Genomic DNA, 26,304 nt, shown 5'->3' with positions numbered 1-26,304 from the left:
ATGAGTTTCTATGAAAATATGGTTTATTAATGTATATTTCAAACTTTGTTTTAATCTTAAAATCAACCAATATGCATTTTAAAATTTAACTGTTGATTTAAATGCATTCAGTAAAAACCTTAGAATCAACATAAACTTGCATCTAAAATAATCCTTAGCAAACCCAAGAAAATCTTATTTCACTCTAGGATCATGATTCCCAATTTATCAATGAAAACGACCAGTAAGACTACAAAACAAACAGCCGGTAAGCATGTTATATCCTAGTCTCCTAGATTAAAGAGTAAATAAATTACTACGGAACTGAGACAAACAAACAGCGCTGAAAAATCTTAGCCTGGGATGATAAACAAAAACATTCAGAAAATCAAGCTCTTAGCTTTGTTCTGTATTTTCCCCGCAACATCTGTTCTTAGAAAGTTATTGTTGATGTCGCAACTAACCACATAACCTTACTAACACTCTAACACTATTGATAAGAATAACTTCTGCAATCAGGTATGTAGAACCAGAACATAGTTTATTTGGCTAGCAATGCACATATATTAATATCCTCATAATCCAGTGAAAATAGAGTTAACGGTGAGAAAGGCCATAACCACCTAAAAAGATGGATTGTGTCAAAAACATATTTGCTTATTGAAATCTGTAGAGTACATTAACGCGTGCTTACTTTAGAGTGGTATCAAAGTCAAGAATCAATGCGTTTTTGGTTGATCAACCATGTCTCTCTTTCACACTAATGTACACATGCATGCATGTAAAATTCATACCCTTGAGCCATCTAAGTTTCAAACTGCTCTAAACCTATGTTACATGGAAACAGAAGCAGATACGTTGAAGCGGAAACGTATAAAAGTGCATAAGCGAGATTTTTAGAAAAATTAGGAAACGGATACGTATTGGAAGCGTATGTCCATATATATACATATATATATATATATTAAAATATAAGAAAATTTTATAAAATTTGGGACTAAAAATTATATGATTTAAAAATTAAAATAATGTATTATAATTTTGATGTGATTTCATATTAAAACTTTGAAAATACACATAAACTAAGTTTAAGAGAAATTATTATATCAATTATTTTTATTACTTCATAAATAATTTACACAATATATTTGAATATATTCTATATTTTTAATAAAAAACCTCAAAACATAAAGATAATTTATAGTATTAATTCATTATTTTTATATTTTATTCTCTCTATTCATTACTATTAAAATTTAGATTGTATATAAATCAAAAAAATATGAATTTTTTTTTTTTTTGATCTATGACATGTGCTTACAGGAAACATAAATATTTTTTCACTAAACCGAAAATCTGTGCGTTAGTTTTAGTAAAAGTCTGAACTACGGGATATAGCATACCTCGCTTGTCCTTCCAACAGTGGACAATACTTCAGCTGCAATTTCTTTTGATAATTTCGTCTTGAGATCATTTTATTTTTTGTAGACACACAATTCTAAATCAGATATCTTCATCTTCCAAAGAATTCAAGGGGATGAGAATAAGAATATTGATAGAAAGACTCATTACTAATCCAAAATAGAACCATGTAGTTTCAAGCATTAAGTTTACCTGTTCTCTCACTCCCTCAATGAACTTTGGAATATTTTCAACAGTACCCATCTCTGGCAACATCTTAAGCACAACCTGATAGAACAAAACCGTGAATTTAAAAGGCCACGGAGCAAGCAAATACATCAGACAATCTAACATATGAAGACATGAGAAAAATCAGAACATCTAGATAATGTGTAAGTCGGTTATCGCGTGATTAATCGAAAGGTTTTTGTAACTAAACTGTTGAGTTTGACGTTTACATGTATGTATCATTTTTGTGTCGTTTACAGAATCAGGTTCCTAACCTCTATCAAAATGGTGGATCCTCATCAATGATTTAAGGTAAAACAACATAATATATTTGTAGAACCCTAACACAGTTTGAATTAATGTACACTAGGTGCTAATGATTATACTGGAAAGAGCCCAAGACATGACTTCTAACAAAATGAATACTAAAAATGCATTACCTGCTTGTTGCATTGGTTCCAAGGGAAGTACTCTTGGCCGATGAGGATTGGATGGCTAACGTTCTTGACAATGATATCCCCGAAATGAATATCAAAGGTGGTGGTGGAGCACTTCAAACCTCCATGTCTTGTCCTCAGTCCGTTGTAAGCCTTATTCTATGAAATGATATCATTAAATGTCATCTCTATCTTTTTTACTCTGCTTTTTCATCATCCAATCCTTAACGCCTGCAAGCCCTATTCTTTTGTACATCTACTGCTATCACACGTCCAGTTATAGGCATGTGGGATTCAAAAAGAAGAAGAGAACACACAGAATCAAAAATCGTTTGCATACCTTGGTATACAAAGGCTAATATCACTTCCGATATTTTGCTTCTAAAGCTGCCCTTTTCTCGAAAAGCTTTGATTCCATTTCATCTTGTTGGTCCCCAAATGAAAATGGAAAAGGTATACGATATTATGTACTCCACCAAATACCATAATTTAAAAGGCTGTCTATATTTATCTAGCTGGAAGAATGACTCACTTGGATCGATCTCTCTTAGAACCTCTTTGAGTTTCAGACTCAAGTTCTCAGGGACATCTGAGTGTTGTCCAGCAAAATTATGCAACTTGTTCTTGAAAGTCAAACACAAACAGTATGCACAGACGAAATAACAATGAAATCAAGATGCAAAAACGAAAGTACTTTGTGCTAAATCATTTTACACAAACAAATTCTATAAATCAGCAAAAGGAAAAATTTGCTGCTCAAGGTTACAAAACTTTCAAAAGGGAAAAAACATTGAACGTAGAGATAATCCTCAAACAAAAATCCATTGCTATGAACCATCAATTATAAGAAAATTACCTAGACCCAAAAAAAATCCCTAAAGTGAACCCAACATCTCAACTGCAACGAAACAAAGAGAAACCACCCAAATCAGATTCAATGCTCTTAGTTTTTAAATATAAAGATAAATAGACAGTTAAACCACAAAGTACCTTCTTTTGCTCTTTTTTCCTTGATCTTCTTCCTCATCAACTGCTTTCAACCGTGACACAGCATGGGAATGATTTTTTTTTTTGGTTGATCTATATAAAAAACAGTGGAGATGGCATTAAGAATAATAGGTTTATAATATAATGATCTCGGCATTCAGGTATGCATGTGTAACTGGCTTGTTTCAATAAGAAAAGAAACAACAAAAATAGGATCTAAAAGAAGAGAAGGTCCCTTACCGTTTACCTGGAAATTGCACGCCATCTCTGAGCTTAAATCTTCAAGGATTGCACTGAGTCAATCTATAGACATAAGCCTTCTCAATCTACGTTTGTTGTTTGCTTTGTAAGATGAACAGCAAAGCAAAGCAAAGCCCTGATATCTCAAACCAAAAAGAGATTGCAGAAATTATATGAAGTGAAAAAAGTAACTGATTTTTGATGCATACATGAAGAAATCTGTAAACATATTTAGCAAGGAAGATGGATCGCTTAAAAGAGATCGTGTGGAACGAATAGTGATCGACAAATATAAGGAAGATGGATCGCCGACGTCTACCATAAAGATCCTAGAAAAATGATTAGGGTAGTATTTAGAAGTTAAGTGGATTTTAAGTTGAGGTGGCACATTTTGATTGAATGATTTTATATGCTGACGTGGATAGGTTAAGAGTTGAGTATATCCTCCTTTTAGTATAGTATAGATAAATCAAAATAATTTAAGCCAAAAAATTAGCTTATAAACGCATTATTTTAATTATTAATTTTCAATTAAACATGAATAATCTCATATTTAAGACCCGTTGAAAGTCGGTATTTAAAATTGTTAGCGAATATTTAACGGTTGACTTTCGACGGATATAATTACTGGCTATTAAATTTGTGAAAGTAGTTGAACACCTTTAAGTATTCGCGACTTTTAGAACTAATTAATCTTGGTATTATTTTTGAGATTGCGTTGTATACAAGGTATATGAAAATGTCACTTTGTACTCTTTGTTAACAAGGTTTGCGTTTTATACTATTAGGCAATATGGTCAAGATTCTGAGTATTATTCGATTCGTCATGTTATTATTTTAAACTGATCCTAATGTAAACAATGAACTGGAAATTGTCAACGACACAACTGATGGCTTTTTATCAACGTCGTCAGGACTTACGTATGCTATAGATGTGAAATTGTCGACGAAACAAAAATTGAAATAAAGGGCAAAAAAAATAATAACATGGGGTCTGGTTCAAAGAGGCCTGGCTTGGCCGCCACGCCTAGATCGTTTGAGAAATATATTATTTAAATCTAGATCCACAATAAAGGTTGTGCTTATTGTCTGATACATACTTTCTTGCTTCATAATATACAAGTGTTCATGATATAATAACGGCGTTTAAAACAGAAGAATGTTTAAATAAATATAGCGAGAACGACGCAAATTCAATGGTCCAAAAGAAAGATAGATCTATCAATCGGATGCTTGAGATCCGACATCAGGCCAGCTTATCAATGTGTTTGGTTAGTATTTGTTCTTTTTGATTAAATATGTTCATATGATCTCGAAAGATACGAAAGATCTCCCTCCAAACCATACATACGGCTTTCATTTCTAACTAGTGACCAAAACAATACTCACAATTTTAACTCAAACTATCATCAGAAGTGGTGGACCAGTAACCAGTTAGTGGTTCTTATTTTTGGTAAACTTAACTAGTGGTGTAAACGTAGGGAATGGTCTTAGTTTGGGTCTTATTGTGCTTTTTATATGATCAAATTTAGAAAAGGAAAAATGGAGAAATATTCGTCTCCAGTCCCAACCTGGATTCGATTTGTTTTTATTTTTATTTTTATTTTTATTATATCATTTGAACAAGACTTTTTCCACGAGCGCCACGTGTACAGCCAAACGATCGCCAAACACTACTTTACTTGCTCCACCGTCACAATCGTCTGGGGCCTCTCTCTCTCTTCTAGATCCCTTTACTTTTCTCTCTTAAAGCAAAACCGTTTTCCTCTGATATTTTTTCTTTTTCCAGGATTCCTGGCGTGAGCGAAATACTTTTCGATCTGAATCTGACAAGAGAAAATGAGGAGGAGTTTCAGTTTCTTCGAGCGATTCTCGAAAGCTTTCCAAGACTATCCTTCCCTCTCCCGGATCATCGTCGTCTCCACGATCAGGTCATCCTCTACGAGCCGTACCTTCATATGTTCCATTTATATGTTTATCTGCTCTTGTTTCCATGTACAAACCTTGCGATCTCTCGAATCTCTGTGTACCACGTATGATCGTTTGATTTATCAGTTTCTAAACTTGTTCCAGCTTTGATTTTAAGCAACTCTGACGTAGTACATACGCTGATTCTCCAGATGATAAAACTAGTGAACAGATTCTCTATGTTGTATGATTCGCGCAACTCGATATAACGTTTCTCGAATCATACGTTACATTTTCTTGGCAATTTCGATTTACTTATGCGAATTTCGATCTTGGATCTCTCCAGATCTCTGATTTTGTTTCTGTGTTAAGCTTTCGTTGGCTTGTTTGTGATCTCTCTCTGTGTATAACGCAACGATTTGATTCAAATTAGAGTTTACTGATGGTTTATACTGTACGATTGTTGTAGTGGTGGTGGACTCATAGCCTACTCCGAGGCAAATGGAACAAACGCTGTTGTTGAAACTGGAACCAGGAAGAAGAAGGTGGTGCTGCTCGGAACTGGATGGGCTGGCACTAGTTTCTTGAAGAATTTGAATAACTCTCAGTATGAGGTTCAGATTATATCGCCTCGAAACTACTTTGCTTTCACTCCCTTGCTGCCTAGCGTTACTTGTGGCACTGTTGAAGCTCGCAGCGTTGTTGAGCCTATTCGAAACATTGGCAGAAAGGTATTTGTTTCTCTAGTAATGTCTCTCTTTTTCCCTTCTCTGCTTGCTACAGTGCTTTGAAAAGTATTATCTTGATTAGACTCAATGTTTTTTGTTGTAGTTTATGTATTGGCCCATTAGTATGAGACTATGAGGCTTTTTCTGCTTATTAATTTCACTAGTTTTTGATGAAAAATTGCTGATATGTGCTTGTTTTCTTTTCTTGGTAAGCAGAAGAACGTTGATACGTCTTACCTAGAGGCTGAATGTTTCAAGATTGATCCAGCAAGCAAGAAAGTGTTCTGCCGATCCAAACAAGGCGTTAGCAGTGGGAAGAAAGAAGAATTTTCTGTTGACTATGACTACCTTGTAATTGCTACTGGAGCTCAGTCTAACACTTTTAACATACCTGGAGTGGAGGAGAACTGTCATTTTCTGAAAGTAAGTCATCTCGGCTCGTATTTATTTTTGCCTCCCCTTAGTATGTTGTTCTGTAAGCAGTGGTAATTTTTACAGGTCAGAAGCATACGGAAGTATATAACTACTGATTATTTGTATGGATGTTAAATTTCTGAGCCTTTTTATTTGTTTCAATGTATGCTTGTAGGAGGTTGAAGATGCTCAAGGAATCCGTAAAAAGGTGATTGATTCCTTTGAGAAGGCAAGTCTACCTGAACTAAGCGAAGAAGAGAGGAAGAGAATCCTGCATTTTGTGGTTGTTGGTGGTGGGCCAACTGGTGTTGAGTTTGCCGCGGAGCTGCATGATTTTGTTAGAGAGGATTTAGTCACACTCTATCCTAAAGCCAAAGATTTAGTGCGAATCACGCTTCTGGAAGCCGCGGACCACATCCTAACCATGTGAAATTTCTTGCCTCTTAAACTTCTATTTCATGTTCAATCTATATGTTTCATTGTTTCCATAAAAAACCCTTGTATAGTGATTCATGGGTTGCTTTTCTTTCACAGGTTTGACAAGAGAATCACTGAGTTTGCGGAAGAAAAGTTTAGCAGAGATGGTATTGATGTGAAACTGGGCTCCATGGTGACCAAAGTGAATGAGAAGGACATATCTGCTAAAACCAAAGGAGGAGGGGTTTCCTCAATTCCTTATGGAATGATTGTCTGGTCAACTGGTATTGGAACTCGTCCTGTAATCAAAGATTTTATGAAACAAATTGGTCAGGTAAAGTAATGTACTTAATTAAACTCACGCACTACAATCTTCAACGTTTTCTAGGGAACACGTTTATGAAATTGTCTTTGCAATTGCAGGGTAACAGACGTGCTCTGGCCACTGATGAATGGCTTCGCGTGGAAGGGTGTGATAACATATATGCCCTTGGTGATTGCGCAACAATTAACCAGCGTAAAGTCATGGTAATTTAATCTTGTCCCTCTTTTTTCCAATATCTGGGCGTTAGTTTTGTGTATTATTAACCGAAGAATATCAATGGTCTACTCTTGCAGGAAGATGTTTCTGCAATTTTTAGCAAAGCAGATAAAGACAATTCCGGGACGCTGACTCTGAAAGAGTTTCAAGAGGCAATGGATGACATTTGTGTTAGATACCCTCAAGTTGAGCTCTACTTGAAGAGTAAACGCATGCGTGGCATTGCGGATCTTCTAAAAGAAGCCGAAGCTGATGATGGATCCAAGAAGAACGTCGAACTGAAAATCGAAGAGTTCAAATCGGCTCTTTCTCAGGTTGATTCAGAAGTGAAGTTTCTTCCAGCAACAGCACAGGTGATATTAAGTATTTTCGTTCATCTTCAATGAAACACATGAACACACATGTTTGCTGGATTCTTGGGTGAATTATCTGTTCTTTTTAACACACACATACATTGTTTATTGGTTGAGTTATAATTTAGTTGTTGGCTGTCTTTAGGTTGCTGCGCAGCAAGGCACATACCTTGCAAAATGCTTTGATCGTATGGAAGAGTGTGAGAAGAATCCAGAAGGTCCCATTAGGATGAGAGGAGAAGGTCGTCACCGTTTCCGCCCCTTCAGGTTAGCCCTTCCAGAAAAAGTTGAAACAGTATCTTTTGATTTTTGTTGACGAAACCAAAACAAATCTAAGACGTTTGAGAATCAGAATATGAAAGCGTTTCTCATTAATACTCTACGTAGTAAACAATAATTTGGAAATGATGGGACTTCCAATAACACGGCACTGCAACTTCGTAGTGTATTTGGGGTTTAGGTGAGGTGTAGTGTAGTGTAGTGTTTGTGTCGTGGAAGATGTTAGTAAGCATGTTTAGCGAGTTTATGTAAGTATAAAGGTTTGTTATAGCTAGCTAGGATGTTTCGGTCTGAGTTTGTGTACACTGTAGCAAGACCAAATTGAAACCGTCTTGATCCGTTCGGTTCCGGTTTTCAGCGGTTACGATATATACGTAGTAGATAAAGTAAAACAAATTGTAAAGTCCGGTATGGTTTAATTTTGGGAGGGTGGTACAGGTATAGGCATTTGGGATCATTTGCACCATTGGGAGGGGAACAAACGGCGGCAGAACTTCCAGGAGATTGGGTTTCTATTGGACACAGCAGCCAGTGGCTCTGGTATTCCGTCTACGCCAGGTAAAATAAGCAAACAAACATTTACGTTCTTCTTTTTTTCAACAATTCAAAAGTTTTATTTCATTCATTATTTTTAACTTTTTTTTTTTTTTGTCAAAAGTTGGTAATGGTTTTGACAATTCAAAAGCTGACATTATTTTTATCTTTTAAAAATGGTTTTGGTAATGGAACAGTAAGCAAGTGAGCTGGCGCACGAGAGTCCTTGTGGTTTCTGATTGGATGAGGCGTTTCATCTTTGGTAGAGACTCGAGTAGCATCTGAGTATAACATCACCAAAAGGTCTAAAACTATCTACACACTCTGTCTCCCCCCCTTTATGCTGCCAACCAGCTTACACTTTTAACTTCTCTTTCTCATGTGAAAAGAAAGTTTTGATTTTTGTTGTTTTTCATTTCGGCTTTACATTTGTAATAAAATAATCACTACAAAGATTGCGAGGAGATTTGCTTCGTTCATTGGTCGTACTGAGAGTTTGCGCTATGTCTTTTTAAAAATATATTTTCCATTGCGGTTTTGGTTTTTCTGATTACAAATATGTTATTTACTGCTCTTTTTTTGCTTCCACATTGACAAAACTTCATTGCTAATTTTAGTAGCTTGGATTTGCTTCTTTCTTTTCCGTCGAAACATAGATTAATTATAATATCTTTGCATAAATTGGAATTTAACACAAAACAAGAAGAGGTTCACTCAAGATTGGATGTATATAGATGATCACTTGTCTTCTTTCATTGGCCAATTCTTTGATCGGCTTGTTGATCGTAGTAGCTGAATGTGAATTATCCTCCCCTCTCTCCACAGTTTCTGCTACTCACAAGCTCTGTCACAATTTCAAGACTAATTAGCTCCGTGATTTTGCTTCCTGACAAGACTTGTGAGACTCTTTTTATTTGCCTTTTCTTAGTTCGTGCTTGTACCGTTGCACAAAGGCGACAATAGTTTGGTGCCAAATGACCGGCAAAACTTCTGTCTCCTTACGAAATCTTATGAAGTGAGCAACGATCGCGTCAATGGCCAGATGAGCCAGCGCATATATCTTCTCCAAGATAACTTTCATCAACTTCTTGTGCCAAGAAACTCCATCTCCGCCAAACATACCAAGGCGGCACTGCAATTCATGTACATGAATAATATTGGCAAAACTCTCAGACAGATAAAGGTATTAGCATATGTGAGAGACGTTCTGCTATGCTATTGAAGCCCCCATCCTTGTGAAAGAAGACATCTAGTAATAGCTTGTTGCATACAAATGTACAATCCAAGAGAAAGGTAATTGATCTTCTTTGCCTTGGTTTTATAGGGTTTTGCTCTCTTTTAAAGAAACATTTTGTAGGTACATAGACAAGGGCTTCTTTTGTAATGGAACTTGGGGCTCTTGCTTGCTGATAGTCTTAATTCTTGGGACGTTGTCAGATCGTTCATGGCGTTAGAGAACAAATCTTTAGTTAAGACATCAAAGGAACAAGTATTTTTTTTTTTTGGATAAAACTTGACCACAGATGCAATCTTCATTCCCTTCACACATTACATATATCCACACACTTTTTTTTTTTGTCTTTGTGATACTTCTGGTTTCAAGCCAAGTCCACTCCTTTTTGTTGCTGTGCAAGATACCTCTCTCGGCGTTGCTTCTGGTAATGACAGCAGAAAGAGAAACACATTAAACATCATCCTTTCACATTTATTGTCTTAAAAACAGAAAAAAAAAAGAGAGAGAAAGAAGAAGAAGATTAAAGCTCTCACCCATTCATCAATCACAAGTCCTTCGCCAATTGGCTTCGGACCAGTACTAATAACATCTGGTGCTTTCTTCCTTGCTTCATCTGCAGCATCCGCTTCAGCTAATTGACTCTTCAGTTTCTCCATCATCTTTAGAGTATAAAGAGAGAGATGTAAAATCAGTTAACAAATGACGGCGACAAGAACCGGAAGAAGAAAGAAAGACTCACAGGGTTAGGGTTTTCAGGATCCAAGAATACCACACGCATTACTTGCTCCTCAGAGACATGATCTTTTTGCTCCTCAAACTGCAAAAATAGAAACGCAAAGACCACCCACATGACATATTTTACTCTTACAGATTCTGAACAATAACTACCATTTTTAGATACCAGCTCGGGCATATAGTCCGTGGGGATTTTTATCTTCAAGCTCATGATTTTAAACTTAACCCCGCTCTTCTGTTCCATTGGCTTTTCATTATTCTGAGGAGGCTCAACAAACTTGAAAACTAAAAGAAGTTGAACAAGACATAGAAACAGTCACGGCATAATCCTGGAAGGCCAATGGATTTCAAATAACCTCATCAAGCATAATGGATAGAAGCAAATACCAGTCGCGAGGATTTCTTCACCCGGAGGAAGGATAGCACCAGCAGGACGCATGAAGCAACTCTTTGGTTCCGTTGTTTGAAACTGTGGAAAACAGAGAGCATCAGCAGCAGATATAATGAGAAGAACTAAACTGTAACTCAAAACCGTTTTAGAACGATGACAAGGATACCTTGAAAGCTACATGTGACTTGCTGGTATTCTTAATCTTAATGGCACTCCTGACTTGCTTCCCAGGCTCATCTTCAAAACACACAAAATTTCATAAATTACTAAACTAACATCTAATTATACAAAAAAACTGAATCTTCAAATAACATTCCACCTACATTTATTAGCTTTCTACCTATAAATATATTTTATTTTCAAATTACAAGTTAACATCATCCTCATCCTCATCCTCATCATCTACAATATCCAATATCCAATATCCAATATCCAATATCAACATTCCCAGAAAGAAAGAAAGAAAAGGCTAAACTTTTTTTCATTTCTCAGTTGAGTGATCCAAAAAATCGCAACTTTCCAGTAACCCTCAAAAAGTAATGATCAGGAAAATTTGGAGGAAGTAACTCACAAGGGAAGTAAAGTTTGGAGGAAGGGTCGAGTTTCAACCGGCGTTTAGAAGGAAGAAGTGATCTCGCGACTGATGACATCGAAGGGATCGTCGCGGCTGGTTGTTGGTGATGGGTTTGACCCAATCGTTCGACGACAGGACGTGGTCCCTGATAGCGAAAATGGCGAGATTGATGTATATAATTGTCACTGAGATGAGAAGACGAAGACGAAGAGGTAGCTTGATGATCACTGGAGTTTCGAAAGGGTAGTTTGAATAAGCTTCGACGTCGGCCATCGGAATCGGATTTTTCCGACGTTAAAGCCATCGGACCACCGCGACACAAGGAAAGTGAATTTTGATTTCACGTCTGGGTTTGATTTGTTTACTGTTTCGTGAAAGCGAGTGTCACCATCGGAAGTTGAGAAGATTCAAAACGCGATGGAAATTGCGTTTTATAACGACCGCGTCTTGGATTCGCTTCTTTTTTCTCTTTCGATTGACGGCGTTATGAAGGCAACGTAATGATTCAAACAAAAAAGTAGAGATTTTGGGGAACAAGATTAGTATCCGCCTCGTAGAGTGAATGTCTCTAACCGGTAGAGTGAATGATGCAATCCTATTGACACTCGAAACTTTTACTTTTTTTCTTACAGTTACTACTTACCAACCAAAACATGTGCAATTTTCACTTGTGTGTCTCTTACGGGTCTTTTTTGTTTTGCTTTTTTTTTTTACCATAAATGCATACAAGAGACCAGTTCTCCTATACAAAATCTACCAATTTTCGGCATTTATGATTTTTTTTTAATATAATTTTGAGATTTAAAAATTAGGTTTTAACAATCCGATAATTATGAATTTGATTGATATTATCCTAAACTAGGCACTTATTAATGGGAGTTTTCCAAAATGCAAAATTAAATAAAAAAACAAAGATATCGAGTAATGTATTTATCTACCATCTATAGTTCAAAATGAAGCACATCGTAATCTATAGATCAACATACTCACTTGATAAGAACTTAAGAAAAGTGATTTGGTGAGAAAACCATTTTCTTCAACACAACTTTTCGTTTTTGTACATTGATTTACAGAAACAGCTACACAAAGATCAAAAATATTCACAGCAAACATCTTCAAAATAAACAAAGGAAAAAAAAAAAAAAAACTCAAAATCAAAGCACAAAGAGGAACGTGTTTTGATATACACCACCAGATCTAGCAAGCTCCCCAGCAGCTCAGAAACATAACCGTCCTCAGAGACTCCTCCGCCTGCCTCAGTCTCTCGCTAGCCGCCCCGCCAAATCGCCTCGACTCCAGATCGCCGTTCAGCCTCCGCACAGAGGAAGATGTCGCGACTGGACTCTGCGGCGACGCCGATTCTTTGACTGCACCGCCGCCACTTCCGGTAACACACTTGTCCTTCATTAACTTTCCCGAAAACTGACTAATCACTCTGTTCATCTGCCACAGATTCACTGTATACTACTTTTCCAGATTATAAATCTCCCGGTACTCAAGTTTTTTTGAGTTCTGCTCTGGCTTTTCAGATTCTCAAGAGATGAGTTTCTTTCCTTTCTTTTGGAGAGTGAGAGATCCATTGCTTTATATAGAGTGGGCACAGTGGAGTGTGAGAGCTAGAGGATTTGGGAGAAACAACCGGCTGAGACGGGAAAACCGGGTGCTCGACGAATCATCGAACTGCTACTTGATAAGTGACCGACACGTGCCGGGTAAGGAAGGTTCGCGACTTGTTTTGGTGTAGGATATGATCGGATGAGAGGAATGGATATTTTATTTCTTTCTCTCTTTTTTGAAAATGGTTTTCATTTTAGAAGATATTTTATTATCCGCATCGCTTTCATCTGGATAACTATGAATATTAATTATACGAATGTTTTAGTTTGTCGTTAGACATAATTGCCATGTCCGAGATAACTTATTTTGTTTTGCTTCACTTATTACAGTTTGACAAAATCTTTAATATTTTAAAATGAATTTGGTACAAGGTTAACAAATCTGAATTTAAAATTCTTTGCGAGTAATGTCAAGAGTAACTAAATTGTTTGTTTAGTATTCGGTAAAACAGTTGGGCCCAAGTTTAAACCCAAACTAGTCAAGTAAAAATCAAATTTAACACATCCAGGTTTACACCGTTCCCAAATTAGTCATCACTAGTAGACTACCATTACTTTGATCAAAGGTTTTGTTTTTGTTTTGATTTCAAGCATGTCTTTAATAGTTTATACATTTGTACTAATGTTTGAAATTTTGATTTATATTCTAAATCGTCTAAAACGTAATTGATAATACGATATTATATAACTATGATGATTGCTTTCATAGTTCACTTTTAATGTATGTAGTTACTCGATAATTTGACAGTATTTTACAAAATTTGATTTTTTTTTTCTTAGAAAAACGTCTGACTTCCGCCATATTTAATTAACGGTTTGTACATAATTGAAATAGCAAATTGGTGGTGGATACTAGTGGATATATTGACAAATAGTTGTTTTATATTGTTAAAGAACTTTTGATGTGTGCTAAAGTGGGAAGCTTGTCTGCCACTTAGTTGTTTTAAATAGTTAAACCTACTGTATCTGCCTTACAAAAATTACTATGCAGTATTTATTTTCCTTTTTAAAATGGGTGATTTTAAATAGAAATATTTTCGCTCTATGACACATTTCATTTTATTTATTATACGTAAGACACATTCTTCTACTCACCCGCTTTCTATAACTATTCTTTTCCATTTTTAACTAAATTAGTTATCTCTTAACTCAATCATAAAAGTCTAGTTTCCTTATAAAATAGATAAGTGACGGGCTTTTACCACAACCATTGATCTGTCTCTAATTTCGACGGTCAAGATCTATTTTTCTAAGATCTTAATTAGACTTATATCTACCAATATTCCTAACCATTAGATTAACTCATGTTTTTTCATCATATACGACCAAGATTATTACCATTGCATTAAGCAAAATCATCATCTCACTTGTTCTTGTTTATTTTTTTTTCTTCAGATTGCATTCCCAAATTTCAGAATTGAAAATTTGGCTCACTAAACAGTTTGAATCCGCTGACAAAAAGTCTCCAATTTCTACTACACTCATCAAAGAATCACTCATCTACAACTTCACTACTGATTCTCAAACCAAATATCATGCTGCAACCATCGTCGCCAACAACTTCCGTGGAAAAGGTTATGAATACCGTGCTCAAGGTACTTCCTTTTAATCCCAAACTTTGTACCTTTAGCTCCAAAATGATTGCTACAATGGAGTTTTTGATATGTTACAATGTTGATGTAGAGTCTCGCATTAAAGAGATGTTAGAGTGTGTCTGAATGGCATAAGAGAGCTTACCGTCCAATGTTGATGAGGACATCCTATGCAAGGTCCAAGTAGCTGAGAAGTTAAGAGCTGATTGATATTGTACAATCAAAATAGTATCTACGCGTATATATAATTTTCGATGTCCACATGTACACATAATTCATGCTATCCATGTGTACAATCAACATCCATATGTACACATATTATTGTGTACATGTGTTTGTGTACATGTATTTTTGTACACGTGTACAACTGAATATGTGTACACGTGATATGTACACATGATACATCATAAATTAGAAACCATTACTTTTGGACATCACACTCATAAGACGTACTTGTAAATCATGACCTCTGAAGATTACTCTTAAAAATGTGGTCAGTGTGGGTACTCTACTACGTATGCCTTTGACTGTTATGAATCAATTACTTTATGCTAGACGATTTCAGTTGATATTAGATGATATTGGGCCTTCAAACATTCGAACTCACAATTATATGTTAAATCGAATAGATGTAACGATGAACTGATGTACATATGGACAACGAAATACATGTGTACACGTTGACACTATAGACCTTACAAATACTTAAACTTGCAAATGTATGAAAAATAATTGGTGTACAAAGAAATCATTGTACAAATGAACTTGTGTACATGTGAATCATTGACCATGATAGTAAATTTTTTGGTTTTTGATTAAAGAGAGATCTTACAATTTGCCTACATTAGCCATTACTTTGTACAATTTTAGCTTACATGTACATTTTCAATGTGAAGAGTTTTAGTTAGAATCAACGGTCATCCTGCTACTTTACATTATATACCCAAAACATCTGAAAATATCATAGTATCATGCCAAAAATATTCATCCTTCAAAACTAACAAACATGTCAAAATACACCATTTATGTACACGTCCCAAGTTGTACATATAATCGCATGTACACATGTACGCACTCCGTGTTGTACACATGTACTTACGCTCAGCTACATCACCGCCTCTCCACTCTTGATTTCTGTATTTGTGCCGATCCTTCAGAATCTCCCCCAAACATCCTTCTTATCTTCCCCATACTCTATCACATATTGCCCAATCAGCTGCAAATATAAAAACACAGCAAACCAAATAAAAATCAATACACACCTCTACTACAAACCATACAAGCATAATATGCAAAGTAAATATGTACACATATGTTCTTGTTGTACACATGTACATCACATGTAACGTGTACAACATTAAACGTTCGTACATGTGTACAACTAGTTACCTTAGGATCATGTTCAGCCTCTAGCACCTCTGCCAAAATCAACTGAAGCGCCAACGGGAATCCCACAATGTGTCTGTATCATATTGTTCCCCGTTCCTCATATGTTGTTGCTACTTCTGCACTGCAACAAGAAACTAGTCAAACTCTAGCTCAAATACACATAGAAACCCTAAATCCGACTCAATTTGGAAACCACAAATAAACTCACCTTTTTCTTTCTCCTTCCCTGAGCGCTTCTTCCTCGTCGTCATTGTTGTTTTTGCATGGGTACGTCGCTGTTGATTTTAATTTCGTCTTTTATTGGTTAGTTTCTCCGTCATCTTCTCTCACGTAAACTGTGACTTTTCTTTTTCAGAGATAATTGAACAATTAAAACACTAACCCAAAACAAAATTATGGGACTTAATAATATCTGAAAACCCTAATACCAAAATCGAAATCATGAATCCCAAAATCAAAATCCAAAACCCTAATCCCAAAAACGAAATCCCAAATTCGAAACACTAACCCAGAATGGATAAATGGATCTAACTTTCTTCTTTGCCCTTAAAATCTCTCCTCTTTTGCAAAGACATCGTCTTCTCCGTCAGTCTCCGCCGTGACAACATCCTCTGTCAAAAATCTCCTTCATCATTTTTTTTCTGCGTTTTATTGTTACTGAAGAAAAAAAAAATTAACCTGACGAGAGTTACTTTTTCCTTGGGCCCGTGTGAAAAACAAACTCCAATTTTACCTACGTTCGCGTCCACCAGCCTAATCCCTATTTTTTAAAAAATTTAAAATTCAAATACCTAACTAGCCCAACTAAAAAGAATCACCCAATTATTTCAATATCTCATCTTGATTTCGCTTTTTAGAGGACAAATGAGTCTTCAACCAATAAAAAGTACCCTAGTAGCACAATGTGCTCTCACATGTAATAAAAAGACACAAAGTGTCTATTTATGTTAATAACTCTTTTAAATATAGTTGAGTTTTATTATAATTCTATTCTATTTTTTCTTTAGAATAATTTTACTATTTACTAAAATTTTAAAGTTGAAATAGAACATGAAAATTGAAGTTTAAGTTGAAGATGTGTTCTTGCGTGGAACCCTAATCTTAAAGATTTTAAGATCATATTTGACTTCTTCGCTGGTAAAAAAAAAGGAAAGGGTCAGTAAGATTTAGGTATGGTCTTAACAATTGGTTTGATTTTAACACCACTAGTTTGGTTCTGTTATAAACCAAGTGGTGATCGACCCATATCAGGTCCAAACCGTCCGGTCCATCAGCTATCCATCCGGCCCATTCGCTAATAATTTAGGCGAATGAGAGTTTACATTTATCTATACTTGATGTTTATCCTTTTCTATATGTATTTAGGATAAGTACTATTTCCTATTCCTATTAGGAATATGATTTCCTTTTCTCTTATGACGGTCAAAATAAGACGGTCTAATACTTGTATAAATATAGACATCTGGTCATGAGTAATAATAACCTTACATAGCATCTCTTTTATAACATGTTATCAGCACGATAGCCTCTAACCGTAAGCCCCCACGAAATTCCTTAAACTCAGCCGAATATCACAAAACTCTAATTCCGGCGGAACTTCAAAGATATCGTTCTCCCAAACCGTGAGGACCCAGATGACGAGCAATATATCAAATTGAAGCTTTCGTCGAGATGAATTAGACGCTGCAAATCGCTTGTCGATCCGTTCACTAACGCGCCGTCACGCTCTGCTACAGTACGCGTCGCCGATTTGCTTTGGAACCCTAATCGCTTTCCTAACCCAAATCCGAGCTCTCTCTCTCTTGAACTTAGCTCTTTCTAGACGTGATCAAGTAAACCAGACGTTCTCCTTCTTCCCTGTTCGTGATACGACCAAGCAAGCGGCCCGTCCGCGACCCGACTCGAAGAACGATCAGCTCGCGGCCTCCTTCTCTCTTTGGTGGTCCAAATCTACACTCCATAAGTTTCTAAAGGTTGCTAGATTAAAACCTTGATTATCTTTGATGATTGTTTGAGTAAATAGAACTGTTTAGAATCGAATTGATCTTAAAATTGTTAAATTGTTAAAAACCCTAATTTTTCTTTTTGCATAAATCGATTGATAAACAAGTTTCCATATTGTGATTAATTGTTTGAATATCAAATGAACTGATTAGGAAAATTGCTAGTTTTGATTAAAACCATATTCTGTCCAGAATTGTGAATTTCCTTTTTGCTAAAAGTAGAAAATTTCATTTTTCCTGAAATTTCCTTTTCTACTTGATGGAAATTTTCCTTTTACTGTTAGGATTGCTAGAGAATTGCTAAAATTGACTGATTGATCTGATTTAATTCTTTTGTAAAGCTTGATATTGATAAAATCAAACCGAAAAATGGGTCTTGAAACCCTAATATGATCTGATGATACTTGCATTATTATTCTGATTGCTTGATCATACTAAATGTTTTAAGAAAACTAAAACATAAGAATTATTGACCTGGTCTCACATTGATTAAAAATCGGTCTGAATATGATTGTTGTTATGATTGATGCTTTGATTGCATTCAGATATAAAATCCGACCTCTAGGGTTGTTGCATCACAATTTTATAAGGCCGTGTGGCCTAAAGCATCATATAGACCTCGCATACTTGTTTTTCTCGCACCATGGTCGAGTAGTTAATTTTTTGGTCGAGAGACTTGTGAAACCGTATGCATTGATTTTATTAACTCGGTAGCACCTTGAACTGATTAATAATATTTTTCAGATGTCGAAATTTGAGCCTTCGGATTATGCTGCCCTAAATCTCTCTGGAGATAATTATCTAAAATGGGTAATGAACACTTCAGTTACCCTGAAGGACTCGGAAAATGTATCATTGATGGCAATAATACAATTGAAAGTGAAAAGCATAAAGCCATAACAATTATGCGCTATCATCTCACTAGGGATCTGAGAGATCATTACTTAAATATTGAGGATCTTTGTGACCTTTGGACAAAACTAAATTCCAGATACTCAATGGCATTATGGCGAAAAGCCATGAATGAATGGAAGATTCTCAGGTTCCTGGATTTTGAATCCGTGGACGAATATAATTCTGCTCTGATGAAAATCGCCTATAGTCTTGAACTATGTGGTGAAGTGGTAACAAATGAGGATTTACTATATAAAACTTATTCCACATTCCATCCAAAGGATCTGTTGTTATCACATAAGGCTAAGGGTTTCACCACCTATAATGACCTATTGTTATGCCTATTGGCAACTGAACAAAGAGAGCAGAAAGTTATAGATACCATTAGCAGATTTGAAAAAATTCAGAAAATATACATTGAGCAACGAAACAGTGAGATGAGACCTCCTGAAGCCAATGAGGCTAAAAATGATAAGGAGGAATCCAAGGAAGCCGTGTGTAAATATATGGATTGTGAGGCCGACTTATACATTGACTAAAGAAACGAGATTTCGACATTCTAATTTTATGTTTTATGTTTTGCTTTGATTTGCTTGTCATTTACAATCTTATAGCAATAATAAGAGTTGTTTTTAGTTATCATGTTTGATTTGCTTGATGATTTCTTGATTGATAAATGACAATGTAAACTTAATAAAAGGATAGTCAGTCTATTATAGACCACGACATTGCCTAAAGGGGCACATATTTATTTACCCAATAAAAGACTTATTGAGTTATAAAGACTTGAGCATGAATGGTTTCCACATTGAACCAATGGGCAAAAGAAACAAAAGTTCCTTTCAGATTATAAGAAAATCGCCTAAGGCCTTATAAGAAAGTGGTCAAGACTATACCTACATACTATACTGATCTAGACTATGCCAAGGATCAGTATGATAAAGGCCAAAGCCATGGTAACCTATATACCCACAAAATTTTATACACTTTATGGCATGACTGGATTAGCCATGCAGGTCTTTAAAAATTGATGCACATATTGCAAAAAGCACAAAGAGTTATCCCATAAAATCTCACGTTGTGTAACATGTACACAAGGGAAACTCATTAGGCTCTATTGTTCCAAGTACCACGTGATTATAGTATGTCCATGAGGGGGAGTGAGGACAAACTGTGATCCATGAACATACTACAAATTCCGTGTGACATGGTCTATGACCATAGTAAGACTTGGCCGAATTCTTTATACTACAAAGACCACTACCTAATGCTTGGGGACACAAGGATTTACATGTGTAAGGTTATATGCATCAGGCCATATAAGTGAGCATAGATAATCCCATCTCAGAATGAATACGGGTCATAAACCAGACATATACCATCCTAAGAAATTTTGAATAAACCACCATATACATATGTGCCGTCTAGGATGAAACCTCAGAAGAGGATGAGAAAAAGATTGGGAATATATGTTGGATAGGAACATGTCTTTCTCCCACGTTTTTTAAGAGACCTTGTGCCAAATATGGGTGATCAAATTATGGCCAGGTATACGGATCGCATGACTGATGAATCCGACTATCCAACATCAGGGGGAGAAAGAAATAAGCTGGTAAAAGAGAATAAGAGAAATAGAATGGTATTTACCATCATTGTCTTGGCAAGATCCTTGGACTAGAAAATATGATTTAAAACGTCCAAAGAATGTGATCAAATGATACAAAAGCTAGCAGAACTAGATGCCAGACACATTGACCCGAAAAGAAAAGAATAAGTCATACCAGCTTAGCACCACGAATTTGATGTCCTAAGAGACACAATCAAGTTGCTACAGTGTCTATACAAGATAGACCAATAAGTTCCAAAAGATAAGAAACCTCGGAAAGAAATGAAAGGTGCATAGAATGATACAAATCCGAGTTCAAAGGAAACCAGTCCAGATAGAGAGATAAGGCTGGCCAGCTAAACATCTAAGGTACCAAACCATGTAGTTTGGGACGCCAAACTGCAAGGTAGTAAAGGTCCTGGATAATAAGATCTCAAATCTATTAGATCATGTCTGGAACACTATGGAACTACATAAGAGTGTTAACACCAATGATGTATTTACATATAAGAGAGCTCATAAAAGAAAGTAGCACTTGAGTTTAAAGATATAAAGCGAGGATCATGAAACCACGTAAGAGTACTCATAAAGAATAAAGATCAGATTAAAAGAAAACTTGAGGTTTAAAGAGTTTAAAGAAGAAATGGGTCTTATGAGGGAAAGAAAATCATGAGATGTGGAACGTGACCAAGTAATCAAGAGGTCGTTCACATTACTACTTACATCATTCAAAGAATGACTTGTTACACAAGGATACTCATAGAGACCAAAGGAACAGATTATAAGGAAATATGCTCCTATGTGGTGGATGCTACTACACAAACTCGAAATTGATGAAGTCTGGAAACAAAAGAAATAATGATGTAGTAAGCAGTATATTGATCACTGGATAAAGAAAATAAAGGTACCAAAAAGATGAGAAAAGAAGTTCTCAAATAACAGCATTGTTCCTAAGCTGTTCATGGACTGAAGCAAAAGCAGCTGCATTGAATATGATAAGACTAAGTAAAACTTAGTGAAGGAGTTCGATAAAGAACAATCCAAATCAGTCCATAGATTTTTATAAAAGAAATCCCTTGTGTTTATAATAAATCAGCACTGCAAGTAGGTCATGAGATGCCATCAAAGAAAGTGTGGACTGCGATGTTTTTCAAGTAATAAGATTATAGTATGAGACTGCAATGTAAGCACAAGCCATTATGTTTATATCAGTGGATAAAAGGAAACCATAATGGTCCAATAGAGTGACCAGAAGTATGTCTGGTCGAGGTCAAATGGATATGGCATTGCTGAAGGCAAGAAAGATCGATAACCATGTATAAAGGTCCTTGAGTGTATTTGACTGCAGATCCATAGTTTGATGAGATTATAAAACTCATTGCAGCAATGATTATTAATGATATGACCTTAGACACTCATGGGGTATGGACGAGTATAGACAAGGTCTATATCTCAACATCGATCGACCAATGAAGAAAGATCGGTTATAATGGATAAGCCATTAGCACATACGGGTGATGTATGTCTGAATGGACGAAGGCATGTCCGTGAGAAATCCGTATGTGTTTTGGGTCGATGACTCAATATATATATTAAAGTGTCCACGGTATGGCAAAGCCATGTGACTAGAGGATCCGTGGGACATGAGAGGACTTGCGAGTAAAGTTTGATCGCAGATTAGAGGTCCATCCGAGTACTGGTCGAGTGCCATCCGTCCGACCAGGACATAGAGTGGTCAGCTGCAAAGATGCACGTCTTGACCATGTCTTAATGAAGTTCCAGAAGATATGAGAGTTACAAGATAACTCAAGTTACAATTCGGCAAGAGCTATTCCTACATCAACGTTTAAGAAGCTCAAAGGACTACAAGTTCAGTCATATGATATGTCAGCCGACTTCTTCACCATGTCTACACCAAGCACACGTCCATGAAATTTATCTATCAGTTTGGGACGTGCCAATTAAAGGACCAGTTCAAGACTTGGCGCCCATGAAGCTAAACTATCAAATTGTCCATGCGCAAACTTGAAGAACATACACGGGGGTACAAGTCAGGGGGAGTTCATGTGTTGTACTCTTTTTCTTTATCCATGATTTTGTCCCACTGGGTTTTCTGGAAAGGTTTTAATGATGCAACATTAAGCATGTTACAAGCCCTGAACCGGATGTGTCGATCAAGGGGGAGTGTTATAAACCAAGTGGTGATCGACCCATATCAGGCCCAAACTGTCCGGCCCATAAGCTATCCATCCGGCTCATTCGCTAATGACTTAGGCGAATGAAAATTTACATGTATTTATACTTGATGTTTATCCTTTTCCATATGTATTTAGGATAAGTGCTATTTCCTATTCCTATCAGGAATATGATTTCATTTTCTCTTATGACGGTCTAAATAAGACGGTCTAATACTTGTATAAATATAGACTTCTGGTCATGAGTAATAATAAGCTTACATAGCATCTCTTTTATAACATGTTCTGTTTAGTTCCTTTTTTAAGTGTACTATCCCCACGTGGCGCTCTACGTATTTTATGTGTGGGATTTAAGTTATTGGGCTTCAAATACCTCATGAGTTGGCTTGCTTGGTTTCCGTATTCATTTTAGGCCAACGTTTGATTTTTAATTAGAAGTCTATTTTTATTAATTAATCTGAACCCAACAAAAAATAACAATTAGAGCCCATTTATCTTTTATACACATCACTAAAAATCATTCACACACTCGATAACGAACCTAGAACCGCTCATTTTATCAAATCAGAACCGGTTCAGCATCAGCCGCGATGCACATTCTCGACACCGGAGCTCGTTTCTCCGCCGTTAGATTCTCACCGGTATTAAATCCTCCCCGCAGCAGATACTTCATAGTAAGGTATCTTCAAATCGGATTCCTCCATCTGCTTCTACTTCTCCCAACACGAATGGTTTTCGTCTTTGAGTGTGTCTCACAGGGCTAATCTCCCGTTTCCGAAGCATCAAGCTAAGTATCACAGAGAGCTCGAAGCCGCTATTGATGCTGTTGACAGAGCTTGCCGCCTCTGTGTCGATGTAAAGAGATCGCTTTTCTCTTCCAAAGACAAGATTCTCGAGAAGAATGACCAAACACCAGTTACCATTGCAGACTTCGGAGTGCAAGCTCTAGTCAGCTTAGGTAAGAACAATAAAAAAAGAATTAGACTTTTCTTTATCACAGAACTAAAGGGTGATGTTGTCGAGATTCCGACACTTTTTTTTTTTTTTTTATGTCTGATTTGCAGAGCTATCGAAACTGTTTCCTTCAATACCTTTGGTCGCTGAAGAAGACTCTCTTTTTTTGCGTGAGAACAATCTTGTGAGCTCTGTTGTTAGTGAAGTCATCGCTAAAGCTAGCGTTGGAGATGATCGCTTATCTGATGCTGATGTACTAGAAGCTATTGACAGAGGTGGCAAAGATGCTTATACTTTTTGCAACAAACCTGCTACTTATTGGGTAATGTTTCATTTTTATAATGATACAAAGGACTTTACTCCCAAGTTTCATATGTTACATATAGTTTTCTATCCGCTATCTATATAGATTGTCATCCTAAAGCTTGCAAATTTTGGAATGAGAGAAGAGTGATACTCTAGATTTGATTTATTGCAAACTAATATGGAAAATGATGCACTCAGCTCACTAATTAATACTATGAATGTTGATGTTGTGCAGGTTTTGGATCCAATAGATGGCACTAGAGGGTTCCTTAAAGGAGATGATGCTTTATATGTGGTATGTCTCTTTAGCCTGCGATTCTCATTTCCTTTCACTGTTTCAAAAATGGTTCTTTTAAGAGTTACTGATATATAAAAAAAACACTACTAAAAGTTCTGAGCCATGAACAAGGATACAATCAATATATTTACATGTTTCTGATATTCTATATACAACAAATCTCAGGTAGGATTGGCCCTTGTTGTAGATAATGAAATTGTGCTAGGGGTCATGGGCTGTCCAAACTGGCCTGGTGACTCTTCTGATGGAACCACCGGTACTTTAATGCTCTCTCATATTGGCTGTGGAACGTGGACCAAAAGTTTACAAGTAACCTGTGATTGGACAAGGCGTTTTGTTGATGCATGTGGTTTAGTGAACAAGGCTCGGTTTTGTATTCAAGATAGCCAACCCTGGGAATCACTTCCACTCTCTGGTCTGTTCGACAAAAAAATAGATTCAGGTGACTTGCATGGTAATGAGATTCGGCTTTTGCCGACATGTTGTGGAAGGTATCCATCCATCCACTCACTATCTCTCTCTCTCTCTTTTTTTTTCTTTTAATGAGTGAATTTATTCGAATTAACAATTTTTTTTATAAGATGACCGGTTTTTGAATGTTTTGAAAGTGTTCTTCAAAAACTGTTCGTCAACAAATATTTGACAAACTTAGCACTTGCATGCAAGGTACTTAGATCAGTTTTTTTCTTGTCTCTTTGTACAGTTTGTGCAAGTACTTGATGATAGCTTCTGGTAGAGCATCGGTGTTTCTTCTCCGAGCAAGCACTGAGCGAACGATAAAGGTACTCAGTATGTTTGATACATATCCACGCACAGGCACAGTTAAATCTTGGTTCTTCTTATTTGTTTCACTCTTAAAACATGTAGTGTTGGGATCATGCTGTTGGGATCATATGCGTTCATGAAGCCGGAGGAAAGGTTAGTGAATGATTCTTGACAAAGTAAAAAAAAAAAGCATCGTTTGTCTTTAAGTTCTGGAGACATAATAGTGTCTCTTTGTCTCTCAGGTAACAGATTGGGAAGGAGTTGATATAAATCTGGAGGAAGATCAATCTGAAAGGAGGATCATTTTTCCGGCGGGTGGTGTTGTGGTTAGCAACGGAAGTTTACATCATCAGCTTCTTGAGATGATCTCTTCTGCTTCCCCAACTCTTTGATTTATATGACTACTCACTCTACACTAAAGAGTTTATATGATTTTTTACACACTAAAATGTGATTATAACTTCATGTCTCCATAATCTCTTTGTTTGCCTTTATGTGAGAAATTGACCATATCCTTCTTTTAGTAAATTTGAAAGTTCATCATACCTGCATTTATAATTAGTTATATTGTTGTATAGTTTGGGAAAGACTTGGGATAAATTTTTCCAAAGTTTGAATATATAACTGGAGGAAATAAACCTTGGTGTTGAACTTGAATTTCACGGATCGCAAAATTTTAATTAAGTTGTGGATTTAAGAGATTTTATTCGAACAACATATGCTCTGTGATTAAAAGTGAATTAAATTGTCCACAAATAGACTAAAGTCACGAAAAAAATGATATGAAATGAAACAACTCTTTTTTTTTTAGTATGGCAGTCAAATGGATGGCTACCATGAGCCGTTCATGTCCGGATATAAATAGACCTAATTTAGTCACATCCATTTAGACCGCGTGCTATAATTGAACAAAAGTCACAGACCATTCAGACTGTAGACTTCAGTGGTTTGAGTTATATAAAAATGGTCCGTCCAATAATTTAAAACAAACAGTCTTGAATTAAATCAAATTTGAGAAAATAAGAGTTTTAAGAAACCAAAACCGCAAAACAATTTTTCGCCTAGACCCCCGTAAAACAATTTTTTCACAAAAATCATAATATTATATTTTCGCTAAAACCGCAAAATCAAGTTTTTTTTTGCCAAAATCACGAAATCAAAATTTTTTCGACAAAAACTATTTTACTGTTAAACCAAAATTTTTCACCAAAATCGTAAAATAGAACTTTCCTACCAATATCGCAAAATCGAAATTTTCCACCAAACAAATTTTTGGTTAAAACCGCAAAACAGATTTCCTGCCAAA

At 36.1% G+C, this 26,304-nt stretch overlaps 4 protein-coding genes across 5 annotated transcripts; 2 read left to right on the top strand and 2 right to left on the bottom strand.

Annotated features, from left to right (window-relative positions):
* The first annotated feature begins 4,964 nt into the window (after positions 1-4,964).
* LOC106376389 (external alternative NAD(P)H-ubiquinone oxidoreductase B2, mitochondrial) lies at positions 4,965-8,975 on the top strand. The gene is made up of 10 exons (XM_013816461.3): positions 4,965-5,203; positions 5,650-5,911; positions 6,125-6,331; positions 6,498-6,748; positions 6,857-7,073; positions 7,163-7,267; positions 7,358-7,633; positions 7,779-7,900; positions 8,351-8,470; positions 8,644-8,975. Exons 1-10 carry the CDS (start codon positions 5,112-5,114, stop codon positions 8,729-8,731), a joined length of 1,740 nt encoding a protein of 579 aa, XP_013671915.1. The 5' UTR covers positions 4,965-5,111; the 3' UTR covers positions 8,732-8,975.
* A 921-nt stretch (positions 8,976-9,896) lies between these two features.
* Positions 9,897-12,009, bottom strand: LOC106376390 (vesicle-associated protein 4-3). Its single transcript, XM_013816462.3, has 7 exons — positions 11,378-12,009; positions 10,973-11,043; positions 10,803-10,884; positions 10,582-10,700; positions 10,420-10,497; positions 10,214-10,339; positions 9,897-10,101 (listed from the first exon to the last, which is right to left on the bottom strand). Exons 1-7 carry the CDS (start codon positions 11,682-11,684, stop codon positions 10,045-10,047), a joined length of 840 nt encoding a protein of 279 aa, XP_013671916.1. The 5' UTR covers positions 11,685-12,009; the 3' UTR covers positions 9,897-10,044.
* A 385-nt stretch (positions 12,010-12,394) lies between these two features.
* Positions 12,395-12,959, bottom strand: LOC106374600. The gene has a single exon (XM_013814594.3). It carries the CDS (start codon positions 12,821-12,823, stop codon positions 12,578-12,580), a length of 246 nt encoding a protein of 81 aa, XP_013670048.2. The 5' UTR covers positions 12,824-12,959; the 3' UTR covers positions 12,395-12,577.
* A 10,222-nt stretch (positions 12,960-23,181) lies between these two features.
* LOC106376391 (putative PAP-specific phosphatase, mitochondrial) lies at positions 23,182-25,541 on the top strand. Of its 2 annotated transcripts, XM_048768276.1 has the most exons (9): positions 23,182-23,354; positions 23,434-23,633; positions 23,740-23,951; positions 24,171-24,230; positions 24,399-24,489; positions 24,589-24,724; positions 24,937-25,015; positions 25,101-25,151; positions 25,241-25,541. In XM_048768276.1, the coding sequence occupies exons 1-9, from the start codon at positions 23,266-23,268 to the stop codon at positions 25,388-25,390; spliced, it is 1,068 nt and encodes a 355-aa protein (XP_048624233.1). In that variant the 5' UTR covers positions 23,182-23,265; the 3' UTR covers positions 25,391-25,541. The 2 variants fall into 2 exon arrangements, with proteins under 2 accessions (XP_048624233.1, XP_013671917.1); XM_013816463.3 differs by having other exon boundaries at positions 23,183-23,354; positions 24,399-24,724.
* Positions 25,542-26,304: the final 763 nt, after the last annotated feature.

Source organism: Brassica napus, chromosome C9 (assembly GCF_020379485.1).
Source record: "Brassica napus cultivar Da-Ae chromosome C9, Da-Ae, whole genome shotgun sequence".
NCBI classification, from domain to species: domain Eukaryota; kingdom Viridiplantae; phylum Streptophyta; class Magnoliopsida; order Brassicales; family Brassicaceae; genus Brassica; species Brassica napus.
The sequence above is the reverse complement of the archived record's forward strand: the minus strand, read 5'-3'. Positions and strand labels throughout refer to the sequence as shown.